This window comes from Phalacrocorax carbo, chromosome 3 (genome assembly GCF_963921805.1).
Source record: "Phalacrocorax carbo chromosome 3, bPhaCar2.1, whole genome shotgun sequence".
In the NCBI taxonomy this organism is placed as follows: Eukaryota; Metazoa; Chordata; class Aves; order Suliformes; family Phalacrocoracidae; genus Phalacrocorax; species Phalacrocorax carbo.
In genome coordinates this window covers 109,543,148-109,566,183 of record NC_087515.1, presented here as the reverse complement: position 1 = coordinate 109,566,183, position 23,036 = coordinate 109,543,148, and the positions used below count along the sequence as shown (strand labels likewise).

At 41.9% G+C, this 23,036-nt stretch overlaps 1 protein-coding gene across 2 annotated transcripts in view; it reads right to left on the bottom strand.

The window, feature by feature from the left end:
* The window catches only part of COLEC11 (collectin subfamily member 11), a 44,216-nt gene that overhangs the window by 20,165 nt on the left and 1,015 nt on the right, over window positions 1-23,036 (bottom strand). For both annotated transcript variants that reach the window (XM_064447992.1, XM_064447993.1), the window contains exon 2: window positions 5,521-5,676. In XM_064447992.1, coding sequence (XP_064304062.1) covers window positions 5,521-5,650 — 130 coding nt within the window. In that variant the 5' untranslated portion in view covers window positions 5,651-5,676. The remainder of the gene's footprint in view (window positions 1-5,520; window positions 5,677-23,036) is intronic.

The following is a 23,036-nucleotide window of genomic DNA, read 5'->3' as shown; positions in this document are numbered from 1 at the left end:
ACCAGGACTATTTTCTGTTGGTGGCAGTGACAAGAGTGCCATTCTCCCCACTGAAAATAAACACTACAACAAGAGGGGAAAAAATAAAAATAGATTAGAACTGACTTAACATCTTTACTTGATGCGTGGAGAACAGTTTTCTGCAATTGGCATAGACACTGACAAAACCACGGTCAATATGTTACTGAAGTCTCATACAATGGGTCTGTTTTTGTGGACGCTACTCATATCATCAACCTCCACAAAGCCCAACAGCACAATTCAATTAAGTAGAAGCTTCAGAATTAGGCCCCAGTTTAACACATAAACTTCTGGGTCTGTGTTCACCAAACACTTCCTGAGTATCTTCTAAGGACATGCTTAAGTCTCAAGTGAAAATGGCTTAACTGTAACCTCAGATTAAAAAAAAGTTTGTGCCACTTACCGAATAAGAATGGATCAGGCCTATAGAAGGCATTGCTACATCCCTCATTTAGAGGATAATTTTTAAGCATAAAAGAGTATCTCCTAATCCATATTCTCAGTTATATACTGTGCCTTTTAACCTCTGTGGTATGAACTACTGTGCATTGTACTTACGTGCACATGGTTCATGGCACATTATTATATTCAGCATATTTAAACATCCATTTCTGTAAATGTTTGCCTCCCCAGTGCCTTTCACAGGAAATTTGGGGATGCCTACCTTGTTTTGCCCCCTACTATTGTACTAGTATTGTAGTTTGCCATTGACATAAAATCAAAATCTCTTAAACAAATAGAAGAACAATTTACATAGCCATCTTTACAAAGCAGGTTTATAAGAAGAAGAAGAAGAAAGCTTTACATCTTCCACAGAAAACAAAATGCCATGATCTAAAAGCCAGAGCTAGCACAACACACCTGATGCCCCAATGCTTTATTTATACAGAGAAGAGCGAGCATTAGCTACTTTCCAGGAAGATGAAGGGAGCACCACAGCAGGAAAGTCAATGGTTATCATGTACCCCTCAAGCTCTGCTCTCTAGCATAGCTGGCAGCTGTGGTTCAGAGAGGAACCATAGAGAAGACATGCAAAAACAAGCCAAAACATGTTACATTTCAATATGCAGCCTCCAGCTCTTTCTCTCCTTATTGCAGACATAGGTGGCTGTGAGCTGAACTCGGCCCTCCATCTGCTATATTTTCCTTCTGGAGGCTGCTAGCAGGCTCCAGACCATCTTCCCTGCCTTCAGACATGCAAAACTAGGCCATTCTCTAACCTTAATGAGGACAAACTTCACATAATCCCCAGTGAATAATATTGTTAGTATGAAACAGACTATTATTTGGCACATTTGGGAACGTCACTTTTTTTATTATCACTTAACCAATAGGCTTTGTATGATTGCCTTTCCCCCCTCAGGGCTGGTTATGAGTTCTTTGCTTCCCAAAGATAAATCCTGACAATGACTTTTTTCCTGCTCTCTGGAGGCTGAGAGAAGGCTATTATAGCCTATTGCTTTACACGTTCTTCAGAGTGAAAGCTGTGCATTAGGGATCAATAAAATAGATCACTCTTGCTTCAGGCCATTACACTTGCCTGCATTTATTCCTGTAATAAGATGACACTGCATTCCTTAGTGTGGGTGTTTAAGAAACTTTCCCTGGAAGGAGATTACCCCATTACAGGCCCAGCTACAGACCACACTGCATTTTTTGTTATCAGCTGTTTTAAGCAGCAAGACCTTGGCCAAGAGGGACTGATCAATGGTCCAGTTCAGCTTTGCCATGTTTAGGTCCCTGTTTTTGCTGTACATAGCCTGAGCACAGTGCAAGTTGAGGAAGCTAAACCTGTACAGGTGTCATGGGCAACAAAACAGTTTTCTGTCAAGTAATTTCAATCAATTTAATTTACCACCAATTAACACTAACTTTTAACATTTAATTTCTAAATTACTAATTAAAAACAAACAAATGAACCTAGTGAAAGACACCTCTGCTCCCCTCTTCTGGTCTCCAGCCCCTGTGCCAAACATTTCACCCAGTCCCTTTGGAGCAGAAGGTTGGGGTCAGTGTGTTGTGATCCCCACCCAGTTGCTCAGTGTGGCCACTTCTGCCAGCCACAGTCCCTTCACAGTCGTACCTCCTGCTCAGTCTCCTCTCCATCCCTTCCTGGGTGGCTTTTTGCTGCAGCCCTACTGCATGAAAGGGTACCTTCTTCCTCAGCGCAATGCAGCTCTTGCCAATGCAGCTGAGATGGGGCAAGGTGTGCCCAGCAGTGCTCCACGGTGTTGTGATGTCCCACACCCCAAAAAGAAATTTCACCTGGGCACCAAACTGAGCTGCAGCAGGATTGCAGGTATCAGGCACAGCCCTGACACTACTACAAGCTTCTTGTCCTGTCATCTCTCAGAGAGATCTTTCACAATTCAGCCAATATTTCTTACCCTTGCTGTCAATTTATCTCCTATTGTGAATTCTTTGGGACAGTATTTGTCTCCGATCAAGTTTGCATCCTGCCTACCTTAAGCTATACCATTTACTATAATGAAAATAGCATGCCAAATATTAACTACAGAAGCTATTAAGCATTCCTTGGCTGATGATAACTTTCCCCCATTACTCATATTCCCTGTGTGAGTAGATGCATCAAGTGTGGGCATAAAAAAAATGGTTTTATTTTATTTGTGTAGCATCAACTTTTTTAGGTATTGTACGCCATTGAAACTATTAAGACAATTCCTGCTTTAGATTCTAGAAGGGAGACAAAACAAGGTGGCAAACCACGAGTTTAAGCTAGAAGAATTGTTCCATGTTATTTTTTCCTCCACAATAGTAGTCAGTAACTTCTATCTCATGGGCCTATCAAAAGGAACAGGACTTTAGGAAGAATATGAGTGAGCAGTGTAGTGAGGCTTCATCATCCATCCCTTCTTCACACACAACACACTTTTCCTATTATTAACATTGTCAGCTTTCTAAAACATGGGTCAGTCTGCTGTCTGGATTCTCAGCACCATGGTATTTTTCCCTTCCGCATTTCATCTTACTCCTTCATAATGTTGAGGTTATTAAAAAAAATTAAAAAAAAAAAAAAACCAAACAAAAAAAAACCCACTCCCTAAGACCTAAGCTGCTGACCTTAAACTCATTTGTGCCTTTTTCTATTCTTGGTGTCTTTACTGGCTTTCTTCATCTTTCATTTCTACCTCCATTCTCACCTCATTCCCCTTCCGATTCCCTCTTTTATACTGTGAGGTCCTAATTGGCTTTGTGTCATTTTCCCTTTTTTAAAGTTTCTAGTCTCTCCACTCAGTTTCGTTCTTTGCACTCTTCTTTTCTCTTTTCCCTTTATTTCTTCCTGTTCTTCTAAAATTTGTCCGTTATCCTCTCCCACTTTTGGGTACTTTTCCCCAGTGTCTTTCTTCACTACTGCGCTTGGGTTCCCCTTTCTGCACCACCTCTTAGGCTTAACTCTCTCCTCCTATTTTTTTCCCTTTCACACATCCCATGGTCTCCCTCATTTCTTCCACTTCTCCCCTGTACCTTATGTTCCCAAATCCTGAGAGGCTCGTGCCCAGCAGCGATGTGGGGCTCTGTTCCTCTGGCATTGGAGATATTGCCAGCAGCCCAGCAAAGGAGAAGATGGGGCAGATCTAAAAGCCACCATGAGGAAATCCCACTCTGTGGGAGCTGAAATTTGGGCACGCAGCCACATATATACTCAGCGTAAAGGAAGCCTTGGCCACCGAAATGGGTTGGAGTTGTGCCAGTGAGGGACAGCAGTATCTCATTACCAATTCTCTGAGCCAGTCCCCTTGACAGCATAGCTGGAGCATTGATAGCTTTTTAGGGATTTCACATTAACTAGGGCTGTATCAGGCCATTTTGTGCTTCACTGAATTTGTACATCAATCTCTCTCACTTTTGCAAGGCTTACATCTCATAAAGTGGAGTGAAATCATTAACACATGATGGTTTTCAGGCCTCTCTGTTGTTTTCCTGGCTCAGGATTGCCTTCTGAAAAAGGGCCAGGGTCCTGCACTGTTATATATTTTTCAAAAACTGTGCTGCATATAATAATAATAACAATCCTTCCATAAAAATCATAATCACAGATGTTGCTTTTGACTGATTACACAAATAAGGAAACTAAGGCAAAAAAGTTACAGAACTTGTCAAAGCCTGTCAACTTCTTTCAAATGAAAAATAATTTCAAAGCTTCGGTCCCCAGTACTGTGGGGTCTGACCCTTTGACTGATCTCCTGTGCAACTTTAGACAATATATATTTAACTTGGTTGTGTTCTTCACTGAGACTCAGATCAACAGCACCATCTTATGTCTATTTCACAGCAAATATATCAAACAAATGAAACAACTTTACTCAAGGCTTAGTTAAACATCAGAAGACCTGGATATAGTGTTGTTCTTTCCAACTAGAATATCTGCAGAAGGTATAAATATTATTAAGACTTCACAGGCCACTTATTGAAGTAAAATTTTTTAAAAATATATAGATTTTGGTTCAGTTCAGGCATCCAAATCTTCATCTATAACAATAAACAAAACAGGAGAGCTTTTTTGATGCTGAAGCCAATTGGTCAAGCACAACCCAGGCAACTGGGTAAAGCCCAGGTTTGCACTAGGTAACATTAGTGGCATCAATATTGTTCAGTGAGTTTTGTGCTACTACAATGCACATCTACAGAAAAACTGGAAGGTTCATTGTGCAGTTCTTAAATAATGCTTTTTTTTTTAATCATTGATGATAAACTGGTGGTTTTCATGGGCTTTTTTGTCCTTAGTTAACATTCCCCATCCTCACAGATTTTACACACCAGTAGAAATACCATAGCCTCCATAACGAGAATTACTGTTATTGGCTAAACACGGCTAGGATTTCACACCATAATGGATGCTGTTGCTTTAAAATGCAAATTCTTCCCAGCTGCTGATTTCCTAAGGTACTTTAATACTATTATTTTGCTACAAAAAGATCAATAATTTATTATGTCATCTTTTTTCAGCAATACTTTGGGGGCATATTTTGTAAAAATGTGCTGTTGTCGACAGAAACTATAGAAACTCCAGAAATGTAACTAATTTTTTATTTCTTCTAAAAGGCACTTGATCATTTAAAAATCAAGGGAAGACAAGCAGAAGACTAGAAAATACAAAATACTTGCCAATAATACATCACCAAATGGCAATGAAAACCTCTCCAGATATAAAGTAGGGCCTGATTTTGCAGTCTTTGGGTATGTGCACCATTGAGTATAAACACAGACAAAGAAACCAGGCAGCATATCAGAGTAACACTACTGATCAGGAGCAAGTCGGAGAAACTTTGGCATGCATTCTCTGAACCGTGTTCATTTTAAGAGACTTAAGTTCATCTTATGAACCTTAAAACTCCATTTTTAAGGAGGCTACAAACTGCACAAATAAGAGGCCAACTGAAAGGCACCTTCTATGTCTCTGTTAGAAACGGTGGTGCAAATGAGCCTGTTAGAAAGAAAGTATTAGTGTTTGAATGATGGAGTAGACTTCCACATTACCTTTGAGGCCTGGAACAAGAATTTGAACAGAGCAGGACTCCTCTGCAATATGTTGAGGATATCCAGACCTTATCAGTGACAGGAAGGCAAGGCTAATTAGAGTCACCAAGAAAACCAGATCTCTCTTCATAATGAGCACTTACAGGTCACTGACTCCTAAACAAAAGAATGAATAAACAGTTATAAGAATTCCAAAGACCTTCAACAGTTTCTGAACATATACAGCTTCCCACTATGAACACAATATATTTTTGCATGTCTTAACCCACACAACATGAAAATGACATGTGCAGGTCCTCCAAGCAGGTTGTATGTTCCACAGGCACAACATGAAACTTGCAGCAGCGCATTCAGTGGTTTGTTTTGGTGTTAGACTGGGTGAGATAAAGCTCAGAAGAAATTTAGTTAAGAAGGAGATTAAGCAATGCTAATAATAAGCAATTCTATGTTCAGGATTTCTCATTAGAGGCAGAGATCTGGAAAGGTCAAAGGAGAAAATCTAGTACATGGGCTTGCATTGACAGATATTAGTATGAAGTTGCCACTTAAAAAGAGTGCATGCTGCTCTGAAGAGGCAATTCAGTACATGATGAGACCAGCCTAAAGGCCTGAAATTTCACTTTCCATCTACCTGAGCACTGAAATTGTGCCCAGCAAATTGTCTGATACAATAGCCCTCATGCAACTCACTGAGGGTGGAAGGGAGAGAATATTTCACTATATCATGCAATGAAGTTACATCAGAGCCTTCAATAAATCCTGAAAAGATTCACCTCTGCAAGTACCCTTGTCTAATCCTACAGGTGAAATGGCTTGACTGATATTAGGCTCTGAAGAGATCTCTCAGAAAACAACAGTACAGAAATGGAGTTTGTGTGAAGGGACCATCAAAAACTGGTACTCAGGGGGTCTATAGAAATACTCTTCGACAAAAGTGTTATTTATGTACTTCTGATATGTTTTTCCAGTCCTTCTTTCACCAAGGCTCTGTACTACACAAACAAGCTGAAAGTCATATCAGGGTTTCAAGACAAAGTCCCTGTATATCATCTTTTATAGCCAAAAGAGAGACATATGCATTTTATATCTAGAACAAGAAGATTGGGCTATATTACTCTCCACTCCCTGATTTCCTTCAAAAATAAGCCAAGACGGATTAGGCACAGGCATGTGTTCAGTATGTGGGTCTGTGTCTCAACATGCTGGAGGTCTAGGAGGGTGGATCTATTATTTTGGCCATGGCCTGAAGAAGTAAGTGTGCATCAGCATGGACAGGAGAATAAGGAGCTTCAGGTTGAGAATGAGCTGGCGAAGCAGATATCAAAACATAAGGGATGGAGCAAGATGGGCAGACTGCCCTCTGCATGCAACGAAATTCAGTTTTGCCTGTACTATTGAAAAGCCTTGCTCTAATTTTAAATTCCACCATCAACTCTGATACGTTCAATAAATGTCTTAGCTGTAAGACTAAATAGACGACTTTGGAGTTAGGGGAATAAATTATCCCTCTGAATTGCTGTCCAGTATACGCTTCCATTATTCTCTAGGAGACAAAATTAGACAGCAGCAGGGTCGTCAGATGGGAGATTTTGTCTCCCTCCTCATGTGGGGAGGGCATGGCATGAGTTATGGGGGAGATTGCTGCCTCACAACACCCTTGCTACACCATCTATGCTGCAGGGCATGGGTGGTCCACAACACACTCCCCAGTTCTCACTGATCATCCAGATTTGGGGCACAGACTATAGTACGCTGTGAGCCCCTTTTGACTCAAATCTCTTCCCCAGCTTTCCTTCCAAAGGAAAGTGAAGTGCGACAGTAGGACCGTGCCTGAAAGACGTGGGGTGTATGCTTGGACCTGGAAAGAGCTCCTGGCTCAAGGGATCACTTGATAGTCTAATGGGCTATAGCGAGGCAGAAAACCCTAGGGAAATCATTGGTGCTGGGTAATCCTCCCATGGAACAAAGGAGGAACAGGTACTATCTGGGCATTTTCACAGCCACAACATACTACACTCCTGGAATGGGACAGTCATAAACTGTTTCCTACACAAGCTTTGCAAACCAGAAAGAAGACCCAGGATGGTATGAACCAAATAAAGGAACTTTCTACTAAGCTGTACCTTAACAATTTTATTTTCAGGGCCTCTGTCTCAATTTCCTATCACCTTTTAGTCTAGCAGATCATAATATAGACAATCTGACTAGAGATGCATTTTTTATCCTCGCAACATTCCTGTCAGACTGCTAAGCACCAATGTCATTTACAAAAGCCTCATCTCATAGCTTAGAGTGTAGTCTCTGGAGGGACAACACTCGCTCATATACAGATGCTTACAGCATTTTTTTTTCCCCTTCAGGAGTGCTCAGCTCCCAAAATTTTGCTTATGCTGCCACAACTAAGATGACTGCAGCTCACACATACATCAGCTTTAAAATATCTAGCTCAGGTATTGCTAGGAGCACACAAATCCACAGAATTACAAACCTCAGCATGGACTGCTCAAATATTTAGTCCACATTAAGTTTTGTCACAATTGCAGCAATATCACTCGAGACTTACAAGAATGCAGGCAAAATTGAATTTTGCCACCACAAGTATAATGAACCAGAGCTGGAGGAGAATCATAGAATCACAGAATCATTAAGGTTGGAAAAGACCTCTAGGATAATCAAGTCCAACCGTCAATGTAACACTACAATGTCTCCTAAACCATGCCCTAAAGTGCCACATCTACACTCCAGGGATGGCGACTCTACCACCTCTCCAGGCAGCCTCTTCTAATGCCTGACCACTCTTTCAGTGAAGGAATTCTTCCTCATATCCAATCTAAACCTCTAAATTTCCCAATATCCCTAATCTAAATTTCCCAACATCCAATCTAAACCTCCCCTGATGCAGCTTGAGGCCGTTTCCTCTCATTCTATCGCTAGTGAGCTGAGAGAAGAGACCCACACCCACCTCACTACAACCTCCTTTCAGGTAGTTGTAGAGAGCGATAAGGTCTCCTCCCTCAGCTTCCTCTTTTCTAGACTAAACAACCCCAGCTCCCTCAACCTCTCCTCATAAGATCTGCTCTCGAGACCCTTCACCAACGTCATTGCCATTCTTTGGACACGCTCCGGCACCTCAATGTCATTCATGTACTGAGGGGCCCATAACTGAACACAACAGAAGGCACATCACAAAGGCAGATCTAGAGGACAGCAATGGTTGGTTGCGGGGAAAGGGAAGAGTAATGGAAATTTGGATGTAAAGCTTCTACTGCCATGGAGAAGCAGCAACCAGCCCAGCTCCCCAAGGCTGTGACAGATGAAAACCAACAGGAGAACATTGGCTGTGTTACTGTCCTCTGCTTTCTTGGCCAGCTGCCTCCTTTGCCTATGCAGAGCCAGCCCTGACTGCCAGAAACCAGGTGAGCCACTAGCCACCTCATAGCTATTTTCTAAGGTTATATAAACTCCTTGATCACAGTCTTGATATAGTTTTGAAGTGTCAGATCTCTGTGATAGCACTCTTCGCCCTCATACCCTCATGTGCATACTGAACAAATTTCTTCACATACTAAACAAATTACTTTACATACATTAAGCTTGAATCTGGCCACGCCTCTCCAAAAGGAGATTCCTAACCCCATGGTACAACACACTGTGTCTTTTGTGGTGTACTTTGTGGCCTAGAGGAGCTCACAATATCCACAGTGGATTGTCCTGGCTCTTTTTGCCAAGTCAGTGATCCACAACAGTCAGCAAGCAAAGGGGGGAGCATCAAAAACTAGCCAAGAGGAAAGGTTGAGAAGAAGGGTGTTTCTACAGAGCTTCCTTTCAAAGGCTTGTAGGGCCAGACTTGGCATTTGGATAGTCAGGTTTCACAATGCCAATTTAGGAAATTAATGCTCCCTATGTGGGAAAGCAGTGAGTTGCCATTGCCTCAGCCAGCCAGGAGGATGTGGCAGAGACTCGTGCCTGGAAGTCTCTTCCAGCCACCTGAATGTAGGTGTATCCTCAGCAGCAGCCACTTTTGAGGGACAGGGAGTAGGACCATCCTGGCTGATAGCCACACTGATGCTTTGCCGGCTGAGCAGAGGACCTGGGTCCTGCCTGCCTTTGCCTGCAGCTCCTGCCTCACAGCCTAGGAGAGCACCTGGCCACCAACCTGCAGGATAACCCAGGCAGGGTGCCCTAACTTTTCTCTGTAGGTGGGGCACTTTGGGATCCAGAAGATCAAAGAGGCTTTCAACCCAAGTGGTTTGGATACGCAGCTGAAAGCCTGGAAATTAGGCAGTTTCAGCATGAGCACCCAGGAGCCTGGTGATAAGGATTCTTGACAGATGAGTCAGAGAGGGGAATGAAATGGCCTGAGACAGAAGGAGGAATTGAAATTAGGAAGGTGCTCCAGCCTCTGCATTAATGGATAAAAGGGCAGCATCACCTCCTCTGGCTGCATTTTATGAGGTGTTAGATGTATCTAGACTACAACTGAAAGATCAAAGCGTCTAGGTATGTTAAATATTCATCTGCCTTTGCAAACTCCTACACAGCTCAGAGATGGGAGGCACTGAGCAGCAGAGGACTGTCAGGGCTGCTTGGTGGCTCTGCTCAGCAGCCAGATATGAAGGATTTTCTGGGGAAAACAAAACCTCCAATGAAGCTTCATCACATCCCCCATTGCCTGCTGCTGCTGCAGGGCTTACAAGCCTCAGAGATAGAAGGGATACACCTCACCCTACCTCATGATAGCTTAACTCACAGAGAAAATGAACTCCTTCTAGAGAAAATGGAGTTTCTTAGTGTCAGGTCACAACACCCAGACCCACATGAATACTTCAGAAATTATCTTGGTCTGAGAAGAGCCAGAGGAAATCTCTGAAGAGGTTGCAGACTAAATACTTTATAGAGTCTGCAGCTGCAGTAAAGAGACATATTAGTAGTAGAAATTAAACCAAAAGCACCTTGGATATCACCTTCTCCACCTTTTCCTGCTTTAAAAAGAAACCTCCTCTTCTGCAGCTAGAATTGCCTTATGTGATTTAAATGAGTTTGAAATCCAGGTATGTGCTACAGCAGCACCTTTCACTTTAAAATCTTGGAAAGTTCCTTGCTTTTCTGACCTACCTTCAAGTCCTTTCAGACCCAGATTCATAAAGGCATTTAGAAAACTAAATCCCACTGAAATTTGACCTCAGAAAAAGGTGCTAGCCTGTTTTTTCAACACTATCTTAGCCCCAGCATTTGGAGTATCTTCAGTTTTGGCAAAACCAATGCCAGAGAGAAACCTAGAGATGTTCAGCACTTGTAAAAGTCTGAATAACCTCTCACTGTCTATGAAGGGGTCAGGAGTCAAATTTGCAGCATCTACAATGGTGGCCATTAAATCAGCATAAGCTGAAAGCTTTGGAAAAAAATGAGATGAGGAGGAAAAGACAGCATTTACACAGCCTTTCCTTTAAAAAAAAAAAGTTAGCAAAACACCTCTCTTCCCATTAAGAATGGGAATAATGCAACCAGCACAATAATTTCAAAACAAGTTTTGAGACCTGTCAGCTTTAGGGAATCTGCCTCAGTTGCCAAGAGAGAAGAGGTTTATTAAGCCAGGCTTCAAGTGACAAGTCCTTGAGAGGTCGTTGGAGAATCCCTGAGGCACCACAGGCTTGCTCAAAACTGCTGCAGGACCAGCCAAGCCAGCTGGCACACAGCACCCCTTGAGCTCTCCCACTTCGCCCACCACCTGTGGATGGAAAGCTTGGAGATCACTTCAGCCAGCAAACACCTCGTGCATGAAGACCCTGTATCTGCCAGCAGCTGCTCCACAAGGGCCAGTGGCTTTTTGCACACTGTTATTTTGGACCTAGAAGCAACAACACAGATGATCTGCCTAGCTGAATCCAAATGGCTGAGACATGCAGAAGGAAAATGATGCTTGCTGGCAGTACTGCTCAGCCAACCAACAGCTACGGAGTGGCGGTAATCCTCTGTATAATCCTACGGGACTCCTCTTTAAGCTGTTTTTATTTCACTGTTACTGAGTTGCTTTCACTCTTATTATGATTTTTTAATTATTATTTTTAAAACTATACTTCATTCTCAGGGATCTGAGCTGAATTATCTATATTCTGAATTGAGTATGTTTCTGGCACAGACAGGCACACAGATCTGCAGAGCCACAGCCGCATTTGGTGGGTGATTTCCCAAGCAGGTTTGAGTCAGCACTACAAACACATCGACAGCTTTCAACAGTTTTCACTCCCCTGACTTTTCAAGTCCTTGTCATCCACATCCCGACACCTCCCAGGATTATCTGGCAGCCTGTGTATCCTCAAATGCCCCGTCAGGCCCTAAGCTGCATCCTAATGGCACGCAACACATGCCCACAAAATCATGCCAGTGAAATGCCAGGCTGTCAGGCTGTGGCACAGACCTCGCACCATTTCAAACATTTTGAACAGACAGAAGCCAAAAAAAAAAAAAAAAAAGTAACTATGTCCCAGGGCTAACACCAGTGCAGATCCAGGGACACGTTTCTGGGGGAAGTAGAGAGAGGGAGAAGGGACCAGCCTCCAGCACTGCACATGTAAGCTGCTTTTCACCCCTTGGCCCGAGGGCTGTGAATCATTCCCTGGAAAAGACGTCTTTCACACTGGAGATGAAACCTGTGTCACTGACCTCTTCTTCCTCCATTATAGCCTTGCTGATCATCCTAACCTACAGATGTTTTGAGTAGCTATGCACTCAAAGTACCTAAGCACTCTCTCATTTGTCCTCACAGCTCCCCCATGCATTACCTTGGGTAATCAAGACTTCACCATTTAGCTGGAATATAAAAAATTAGAATCAATGGTAAAGCTGCTTAAACAATGGATAATCCTTTTTGTAGCATTGCAACACTCTGAAGTTAAACGCTACACGTTGATTTAGAGGTTAAAGCAATGGTCTTGAAAGATTAAAAAAAAAAATCTCTAAATGTTAATATCATAGAATTGTGAAATTAAGGACCATAACTGCCGCAGCTACAAAGTGTCTGTGAAATCTATGGAGCATGGAGTAGCATAAAGCAGAGGCATAACACATTTCAGGTCCTGATGATGCTGAAGAACAGTGAGGCTTGCTGCAGAGGACAAAAGAATGAGTCTAAGCTGATAAGAAGCTAACATTACCTAAAAGCCTAACTGATAGGAAGTCATTGGTTACTCCCCAAAGTGCACTTAATTCTGGATTAATAGAGCTATTTCCTCAGCCAATGTTTGTGAGGTGTAAGAGACTATTACTTCTGACTGTACAACATAGGTGCCCTTGTCATACATAGGGATAGTAGCCTCACTTTTCATTGAGAAGAATGCTTTTAAAAATTGAGACAAATTTCTTCCTGATGTAGTTCTGCTGAAGTCAATGAGTTTATGTCAGAATTAACTTACTGTCACCTGTGCTGAAAATATAAAATCAGGGCTTCAGCAAAGGTGAGATGAAAATAGTGCCAGAAGGGGGCAAGTATGTTTTCAAAACCAGTAACTAGAGGGAGATGGGACCCATGTGATTTCATGCTCCGAGTGCCCAATCTCTCACAACAGTTCTATATGTTTTTTTTACATGGTAGAAAGTAACACACAAGTAGAATTTTGTCTTTGTCTGCGTATCTGTTGGAGATAACTAGAAATGCTAAACAAAACTTCTCCTACAATGTTTTAATTGAAGTCTCTATTAGATTACAAGATCTCTGCTACAGACTCATTTGCAGTAATTTACAGAAATAGTTTGTGATTTTGGGTGCTATCCTTAATGTATGCCAGATCAAATTTTCAACATTCTTAAACACCCCAAAATCCAAAAAAAATACAGGGTTTAAATATAGGTGTCAGTTCTTCTACAACCTGTGTCTAAATTGTCTCCTTTCAGCCCCACCCCTGTAAAGCATCCGCATAGGCACCTGATGCTATTTCCACACACCTACCCGTAGGAACTAAAACACTAAGGGTTTACCAAGAATCAGTGAATGATTTGGAAAATGCTGCAGGTACATTTCTTTACACAAATAAATACATGTTATTTACATATGTCTTTGTTGTCTTATTACTGAAGCTTTAGGGCATCACTTCTCAGCCTGCCATATCCACAGAGGCTTAGGAGTGGCTGCAGAAGTTGGAATGCTTCCACAATATTCAAGCACTCAATGCCCATCTAACCAGCTTATGCTTTGCAACATGTTCTCACTCTCCAGGAGTTTAGAAGTTTTTCAAGTGGGCCTGACAATTGTCTTCTTGAGAGCACTGGACAGGCTCAAAAAGCAAAATCTGAGGACGGTGGTCCCAGTCCCCTCCACTATGTTCTCACAGGTGCAGAGATGAGGCACAAAGGTTTAGCAAGGCCCCATCCAACCACCCCACACATTAGCAGTGGCACATGCCTTCTGCACAACAGAAATGCCACTCAAGTATTCATAGAATCATAGAATCTTTAAGGTTGGAAAAGACCCTTAAGATTAAGAGTCCAACCGCTAACCTATCACTGCCAAGTCCACCACTAAACCATATCCTCAAGCATCACATCTACCCTTCTTTTAAATACCTCCAGGGATGGAGGCTCAACCACCTCCCTGGGCAGCCTGTTCCAATGCCTGACAAACCTTTCAGTGGAGAAGTTTTTCCTAATATCCAACCTAAACTTCCCCTGATGCAGCTTGAGGCCATTTCCTCTCATCCTATCACTTGTTACTAGGGAGAAGAGACTGACCCCCACCTCGCTACAATCTCCTTTCAGGTAGTTGTAGAGAGCGATAAGGTCTCCCCTCAGCCTCCTCTTCTCCAGACTAAAGAACCCCAGCTCCCTCAGCCGCTCCTCATAAGACTTGTTCTCTAGACCCTTCACCACCTTCATTGCCCTCCTCTGGACACGCTCCAGCACCTCAATGTCCTTCTTGGAGTGGGGGACCCAAAACTGCACACAGTACTCAAGGTGTGGCCTCACCGGTATTGATCTGAAAGGTGAGAAGTACCAGCTATGGAACATCCTTAACTTAAAAGGATTTGAAACCACAGCTCCTGTTCCCCAGGAGTGTAATTGCTCCCATCGGATGGATGCAGTAGGTGACATCAGACTACACTCAGGCATGCCACATTAAAGGATGGAAGGCAAGCAGGGAAGAAGCCAGCTCAAGCCTAGTGGTAGGACACTAGACTAAAAACGGGCAAAAGGAGTGTTCTCCCTTCCCTGCTTTGTCTTTATGTTCCACAACTGACTCATGTATAAACACATGGACAGGTCAGGAATGCCCAGACCGAAGACAAAAATCTAAGCAAAGCAATTTACAATGCTAGAGGAAGAGTAAAGACGAGAGAAGAAACATAGGATGTAGACCACTAGTGGGAGAAACACAACATAAAAGTGAAAAAACAGAGAGACCTGACCAGGGGAGATTGACAGATAGAGAGAGGGCACCATCCCAGAGTGCAGGTGGACAGGAGAAAGGTTTGCTTTCAGTTGCCCCAGCATCCTACTCCTCACTGAAGAGGAGAACAAACAAAACAGAGCATTAAACAGCTTTTGCCCCCATTTTCTTACACATTAGATATGCAACAGCTACATTTAAAGGATGTTCTAATAATAAAATAAAGCCGTTTGACTGCTGCCCAGTCCTTCCCAATGCTTCAAGTATGACACCTCAAAAAGTGAGCTAAAAGACAGAGCACAGCTGGCATTAGGAGATACAGCTATTTATCAGGGCAACTTTGCTTAGATCTAGATCTCAAGCTAGCAGAAGTTATAAGCAGACTGTTGGGTGGGATTCAACCATTCTGGCTTATCTGCTTAGTCTGAGAAAATCACCCTGAGCTCCCTGTATAATCAAGTCAGAGAAAGGCACCTTGGAGCTGGCATTCATTTCATCCTAAAAAGGACAGATCATTTACTCTGGAGGTACCTAATTCATTGACCAGTATGACTAGCTTGGCCTTGTAGGTATGTAAAGTTAGGTGAAGGGAGTCCCACCATGGCTAATTAGCCAGGCCAATCTATGGGAGGGCTAACAGCAGCCTGGCTCCCCCGCTGCAGTCACACATTTCCCTCCCCTTCTCTGTACTGTCACCAACCACCAGCTGATCCCATCATGAGCTAGCACAGGCTGCTACGCCAGCAGAAAGCTATTCTTCTTTTTGTAATGTTAATTTTTCAGTTGATTTAGTTCCTTGGTTCCTGGTGAGGGTAAAATGGCCATCATTCCTGTGAAAAATGTTGCCAGCCAGGGAAAAAAATGCCCTTGGCAGCAGCTGAGATGGCCTTCAGTGTGTTACAAAACTGCTCCCTCGCATGCCAGCAGCATACAGAAAACAGAAAGATGCATAAGTGAAAGAATTAAAGGGACTAAATTCACCAGAAACAAACCCTCAGCACATAATTAGAGTGGGAACGTTTTAAAAGGAAGAGAGATATGGAAAAATACCAGGCTGCAATGGAAAATAGTAACCAGCAAAAGATAGAGCATAGGAGATACAACAACATGAGGCATTTTGCAACAGCACGCAAGCCACCAAGTGTCATGGAAATGATCCAAGAGTGTTATCCTCAAATGACAAGACATACTTCTCGGAATGATATTGTCAATATAACAAAACACCATGGTACATAAGCACGCATGATCAAAATCTTGCATTTGGACTGGGGCGGTGTCAACGCAATTTTGAAAAAAAGGTTATTTTTATTCTCATACTGGGGATATGCAGAGACCAAATAACAGTATACATGTGATCCTATGCAGAACCTTTCATATCAGCTCCCAGGAGCCCAGGAGAAGGAGAGAAATAAGTTATAATGGTGACATAAAGACAAACAATACCTTCAGTAAAACGGCCAAGCCTCAAGGTAATAGAAAAATTAAGATCATCAGAGAAAAAAAGCAAGCCTCACAGGAAATACAGCTGCCTATCTTCACTGGACAAGTGAAGGGTGAACTTGATAGCAATAGTACTAATCAATGTCCTTTCACTCTTAGAGCTCTGAAGCACTTTTCCAAGAGCAGATAAGGGAAAGAAGAGAAAAGGAAGGGGAACCTATCAAAGCAGCTCCCCGGAATAAGAGAAAATATATGTTTGGTACGTAGAAATGGTTGTAGAAGCAAAATGCAGTGGAAAAAAACATGTTTCTATGGGTCTGATGTGACTTAGTACAAGCATATGCAAAGACATGCAATTCCTGCAGATGACTAGAAAAATGAAGTTCTCAGGAGTCAAAGTATTCTTGCACCAGTATGCTACAGCAGACTTTCACTAATCAGTCTATATCATTGACAGTAGTCATGATCCTAACTTATAAGGTATGCCAAATGGAAGCCAGCTGAAAGAATATCTTTCAGTGGCAAAGCATTTCCCAGAGCAGCTCTTACATACACAACACATGCATTTGAAATCTTTTGCCATGTACAATGCACTGTCTGCAAATATTTAAACATATTGAGAAAATACAAGTGATAGCATGCAGGTTTGAGGTGCTTTTGACAATCTCATCTCATTCTGAAAAAGAAATGTGAATTCAGAAAGAAACAGATAGAATGTGTGGAACACAATTTGAAAACAAGAGTGTTTACCTGAATTTCTATAAACTGGAAGCTTTACTTCCCTTATCTGTATACCACGATGCTTCTGCTACCAAAAGATTCTTGAGAATAATAAAAAAGTCCCAAAGGGAATTGTCAAAATCCTTCCTTCTAACCAACTGCCCTGAGAGATTTCTTTATTTTAATAATGTATGTTTCTAGGGAAGAATATAGCAAGCCATGTTAGGTAAGTGATAACTACTGGCATCTCCACCTGTTTTGGTACTCAGCAAATTCTCTAACAATAGCAGCAGATGCATCTTTCACACAGCTAGAACATGACCGGAGGCCAGTTGTGCACAAATTAAGAAGCTACACATCAGCTAAGCAATGATCACTTGAACTTCAGTGTGTATCTGTTCAGCATTTATAGGGCACTTACAGGAGCAAAAGCTAATGCTACTGCTCTGATTATGCAGCTACCAGTAAAATAAAAGTCTTCAGAGGTGTTAAAGACTATACTGACCCTTCCCTGGCTGAAATCCCAGCCGCTGCCAGTTGACTTAAGCAAAAGAAGAATGAACAACAACAAAAATGAGAGCTGCCACAGTTTCTCAGTGCTGCCAAAAATGTACAAAGGAATCAACTCTAAACACACCAGAAACTCCATGTATCCAACACTGTAGCTGCAACACTTAACATCACCTTCCCTAAAATCGAGGAACAATGTGAATGCAACCAAAATAAGTCTAAATGGGCAAACACGTGTTTAAATAGAGAGCTGCTTAGAAGACAGAGTAAAAACTATTATGACCAGAACCATTAACAAAATACCTGACAGACCCTGGCATCAAGTGCCAACAGATCCGTTTGACACGGAAGGACACACACACTTTGTTGTAGCTGATATAACAACTTCCCTGGGTGTATCAAGTCGGTGTTGCTTACACAAGCTTGACACACGCCATCTAGAAACTAAACTCAGGATCTGCAAGACATGGGATGTCCAACTGGTCTCTTTTCAGATGGGAGGGTTTCAAGTTGACAGTAAAACTGCCCCAGCATCTATAGAGAGCACTCCTTTTCAACACAGTTCCCGTTATACCCATAGCACTGTGGAAGCAGATCTAGCAGCGGCCACAGTCTGCATAAAAATCAACGGTCATTTGAAGCACTTCTGGTATATAACCCATTTACTTATCACCACAAAACTTGTAAAGATAATACCATTGCCCCCACATATGACACATGGACAGTTTAAACTCAAATAGTCCAACCTGAATAATTCTGGAGACATGATACTCAAGACACGAAAATATGAGGAAACCGGAAGAAATTCTCACATTCTACCTAAGAACAACACCACAAGGATCTCTTTAGACAAATTAGGTCCCTCTTTGCTGTTTCCTCAACAAAACAAGCAAAACAAGCAAAGATTATCTGTGAATACTCTGTGAAGAAATATGCCTTGTCCTTTCAAGAACTACCCTTGACAATTCAGAAGAAAGACGGTACTCAAAAATCTATAATTCTCCCTTGAAAATTTAATATTTAGGATTCTCTTCAGAATTATTTAAATGGAGTGGACATAAGGAAATAGCTATGTATGTTGTCTAAGGATTTTAAACTAATTTTGAACTATTTAATTATAAATCACTATTATATGTTCATGCATTCATGAAGGTTTTATATAACATTCATTAAAAAAGAAAGGAAAGTAGAGAGTGACTATAGAGCTTTTGGCACTCCACGATTACATGAAAGGCAATTCTGACACAAAGGTGTTAAACAGCAAAGGAAAAAAAGCTCCAGTAAAGGGGTTTTTCAGCCACAGCTCATAACATGGCTCTCATTAAGTCATCTCACCTCATCTCTGCATTGGCTTTCAACTGCAAGTTCATCGCACAACTAGAGGGAAGCATTGCAAACGCGTCGGTGGATGCTGCTGACAGATCCACCACCCTGGCATCTCCACAGCATGCACAAGCAGCGCTTCTCTTGCTCCACCACAGGTTCTCAGTACCTGCTTCCTTAACATTTCCTTTACATAACTCCACTAACCAGCCAGCCATCAGAGACCTGTTTTCTCACTAACACCATTCTGATGAGAGAGGTCATTGAGAGACATTTTTCTTTTCCTATGTAATATGACATTTTTTTGCTGTTTCCTGCGCTAGGGCTTCATTACATTCTTGTCTGATGTTTTTATTTTGATTGGCAGTAATTACCATGCCATCTAACATTGCCATTTCCTTCAAATATTTTTTTAAAGCTCCTTATTTTAATTCCTCAAAATTAGATGATCTCTCATACTTTTCTCATGATAAACATAAAATTCTACTTATATTAAATAATGTCCTTACAAAAACTTCCATGCTTTCTTGTCTCCCCTTAACTCCGATATAATCCACAACCTTTGGTGTACAAGAATCATTTAAAGAAAGAAGTGTTTGTGAAGCCTTTTAAAATGTATGTGAGCTATTTTGGTGCCTTCTTTAGTGAAGGTGAATAATTTATGAAGCCTTCAGTCTCTGCAAGCACTACTTTACGTAAACTTTGTTGTCCAGCCCTCGTGGCACAGAAATGAGCAGACTGCCCCCAGTATTCAGACCAGATGGAGATCAAATTAACCCTGATCTGTGGTCTCTTGGAGGCCCATAGGCTATTTCTAAGGAGTCCACTGAAGATGAATAAATGCATACCTGTTATCAGCAAGATTAAGTATCTGCTAAAATCATCAGCACCATCACAGGAGAATTTGGAGGGATTCACAACTAAGCCTGAAAATCACCCAGATTAAACTGAAGATCTGTAGAATTTCTTCTTGTTATTATTTATGCTTATTCCACAGTTAGAGAATAGTACTAGCAGGACCAAAAAAAACCACCACAGAGTGAGCTACGCTTGAGACCAAAGACAGGCACCAGGAACCTGAGCACAGCTATGGACACGGCTTCATTTTTCAAGTTCCCCACTCAAAAACCAGCCAGAGTTGAAGCAGTTTCTTTTCCATCCTTTGCCCCCATTCTTCACCCCTAAACCTCGAGATGAGAGCTGCTCAAGTCAACACTGGCAACACTATCACTGAATCTGTATCTGTGGCCTCTTCCCAAGTCCAAAGAAAGTATCCAAAACCATCTCCTAACAATTCAGCCACCTTAAGAGGCAGGAGGTGTCTGTTGTTTTGCTGGAAAATTTACTTGTGTGCCTAAGCTTTTCTTACTGCACAGACCAGAGATGGCCAACATCCTGCCTGAAGAGAGTAGTAACAAGACACTATTCTTCCACCTAGCCCATTTATACCCATCAAGGAAACACATCCAAACTCCTCTAAGCACACTGTAAGCAGGAAGGTTAATAATAAACACTGCCACTCCCTTCCAAAACATGGTGGGGAGATGCCCCTCTCTTGCAGACTAGCTTCTTACAGGAGTGCTCATGCCAAAGGAATAGACTTCCCTGGACTGTTTAGGCTTTCTCTTTTTCCTTTTCTAAAATCAAAACCGTATCAATATCAGAAACTGTCTTGGGAGCTGTGGACACAACCTTGGATGTTCAGTGGTCCCAACCGCAAATTACTGTGTCAGTTAGTGACAAGGGCACCTTTTCAGCAGGTGAGAGGTGGGGTTTGCAGCAGTGCAACAAGAGCTGCATGCAGATCTCCCACTTCCCAGGTAAGCACTCCCAGCCAGTAGATTATTACATGACAGCTGGGTAGCAGCTGTCCATTTTTCAAAGAGAACTGTAGAAAACTGCTTTTTCAGAATCAGTTTTCAACATCTCCAATGCCTCCATGCCTGAAGGACAACTGGGCACACACGTTCAAGGCAATGTTCCAGCTTCTGGAACTCAAGTTCCTGCAGGCACTTGGCACTAAAGGTGGTGGATCCACTCCCACATCCAGCAGAGGGAATCCCGGAGCATCTCCCTCCCAAGCATTTCAGACGGCTGCCGTGGCCATCACACACTTTGCTGGCTGCGGTGCGTCACTTTCTTCAGCACTTAGCTCTCCTCCATCCACTCCATATAGCACGTAAACATTGCGGATTCTTGGTCTGGAGCCAGGTATCTAACCTGCAGCACTGAGAAACTATTTATTCATGTCCATGTTTCATTCATGTGCTTTATGGTTGGACTAGATGATCTAGGGACCTTTAAGGTCCCTTCCAACCCAAATGATCCTATGATTCAGTGTAGAAGGAAATCAATGTAAACCCTGAAACTCCTCACCATCTGTCATATTGCTCTGTTCTGTCCTCAGGACACCCTGCAGACTTCCTAACCAATCTCCTGATACAGTTCTGAGGAAGGAGCATACAAACAGTCACAGCAGCTAAGGATCCTTGGATCTAATAAAAAATTAAGAGACTGGTCCAGTGATGAAGAACTCAATTAGACCAACTTCCATTCTCTTCTTGTCTATAAACATCTTATACAACTAGAGGCAATCCATCCAGGACTAGATTTTTCTGAAGAGGCACTTAGGTGAGATGAGACCTTGTTGGATTTTCAAAACCACCTCTTTCTAAAGCTTCAGGCTCCTAGTAGGTTGTTTTCCTATTAACTTAAGAGTTTACCTAGCTTTTAAAATCCAGCCGTACTCCCTTGCAGCTTTCAGTTCCAAATATATAAAATGGAGTGCTTTTAGTACAAAAGTTGGCAGAAGCACTAACAAAACCTTAGAAATATTTTTAAATGTTCTCTCCTTTGTACAGGTGTTTGCATGGCTAAAAATTTCAAAAGGCTTTAAGCCTACTCTCATGGCCCACAAACAGGATAATCTGTGGCTCATGTGCAAACCAGAAGGAAGCGCACAAATTTTAAGCAGCTGCCAGCTAGTTGTCAACCCGTAATTGGAGGCGCTTTGCCTACAGTCAGTGCCTTATGCGCCCAGCCTGTGCCTCCTTCACTAGACTACCCTTCCCAACACACACCCTAATCCTCCTTGCACCAAGGGAAACAAAAATAGCAAGACCCTGACCACACAGCCTTGCGGGAAACGTGGTTCAGCTGTGAAGTCCAGCCAGTAGTGAAATGCAATGCAAAGCACAAACTACACTTCCCAGGAGACACCATCAGAATATTTTTGGCTAAACTCTTCTGGTTTTCAGCCAAAATACTATGACAAAAAGAACTAAACTACTCTGGAAAACTGACGCTTTTCTTTCAAAATGTACTTTGCCAAAAGCCTTCCTCTTCAAAAGTGTTCTGATTGAAAAGTTTTTGGACAGCCCTAAAGTTGACTAAATAAGAGCTTTACAAACAGTGTAAAATCACTCAAAATTAATCAGAAAAAATAGCCTTTAACATAACGTACAATTTATAAATTACACAGTGGATTTCTGCTGCTTCCTCAGTGCAATTCTCTGCTGACTCTAGGACTACGCCATGTTTAAAATGCCATTTTGACTATGAATTTAAGTTACATATTCTCTTTCATGTATTAATTAAAACAATAATTTTATTTCAACAGATACATCTAAGAACTTTCTGAAAGATAGTCCAAACATTTTTCAAAGGAATATTCAACTCGGAAGTATTACTTCTTGTCTACAACATCTGCATACCTCATTTATGCTGCATCAGTAGCATAATAAAATTTTAGGAATATGTCTAACGAGTTGTCACAGATTAAAAGATCCTACGATCCCAATACCATTTTTATAAGTAAGACCTTTAAATCAGTGTTTGTTTTATATTCTCAGATCACTATAATGCCTTAAATGTTTGTGATCACGTGAACTATCAGAGAGATGAAATACAAAAGATCTCAGGTACAGAGAGGGAAACGTAGGGCTGTAGTTTTGCCTTTTGCTACACTTTTAAAAATCTTTCAATACCCAAGGATCAAAGTTGTAGTATTTCCAGTGCAGAGGCTCTTTCTGTTTCACTGTACAGCACGTGAAGTTGGGTATTTCAGTTCTCCACAGTGATTTGATTTTGCTAGAAAACAATCCCCCTCCTAAATTTCATTGCCTATTTTGAGCACATATGTATG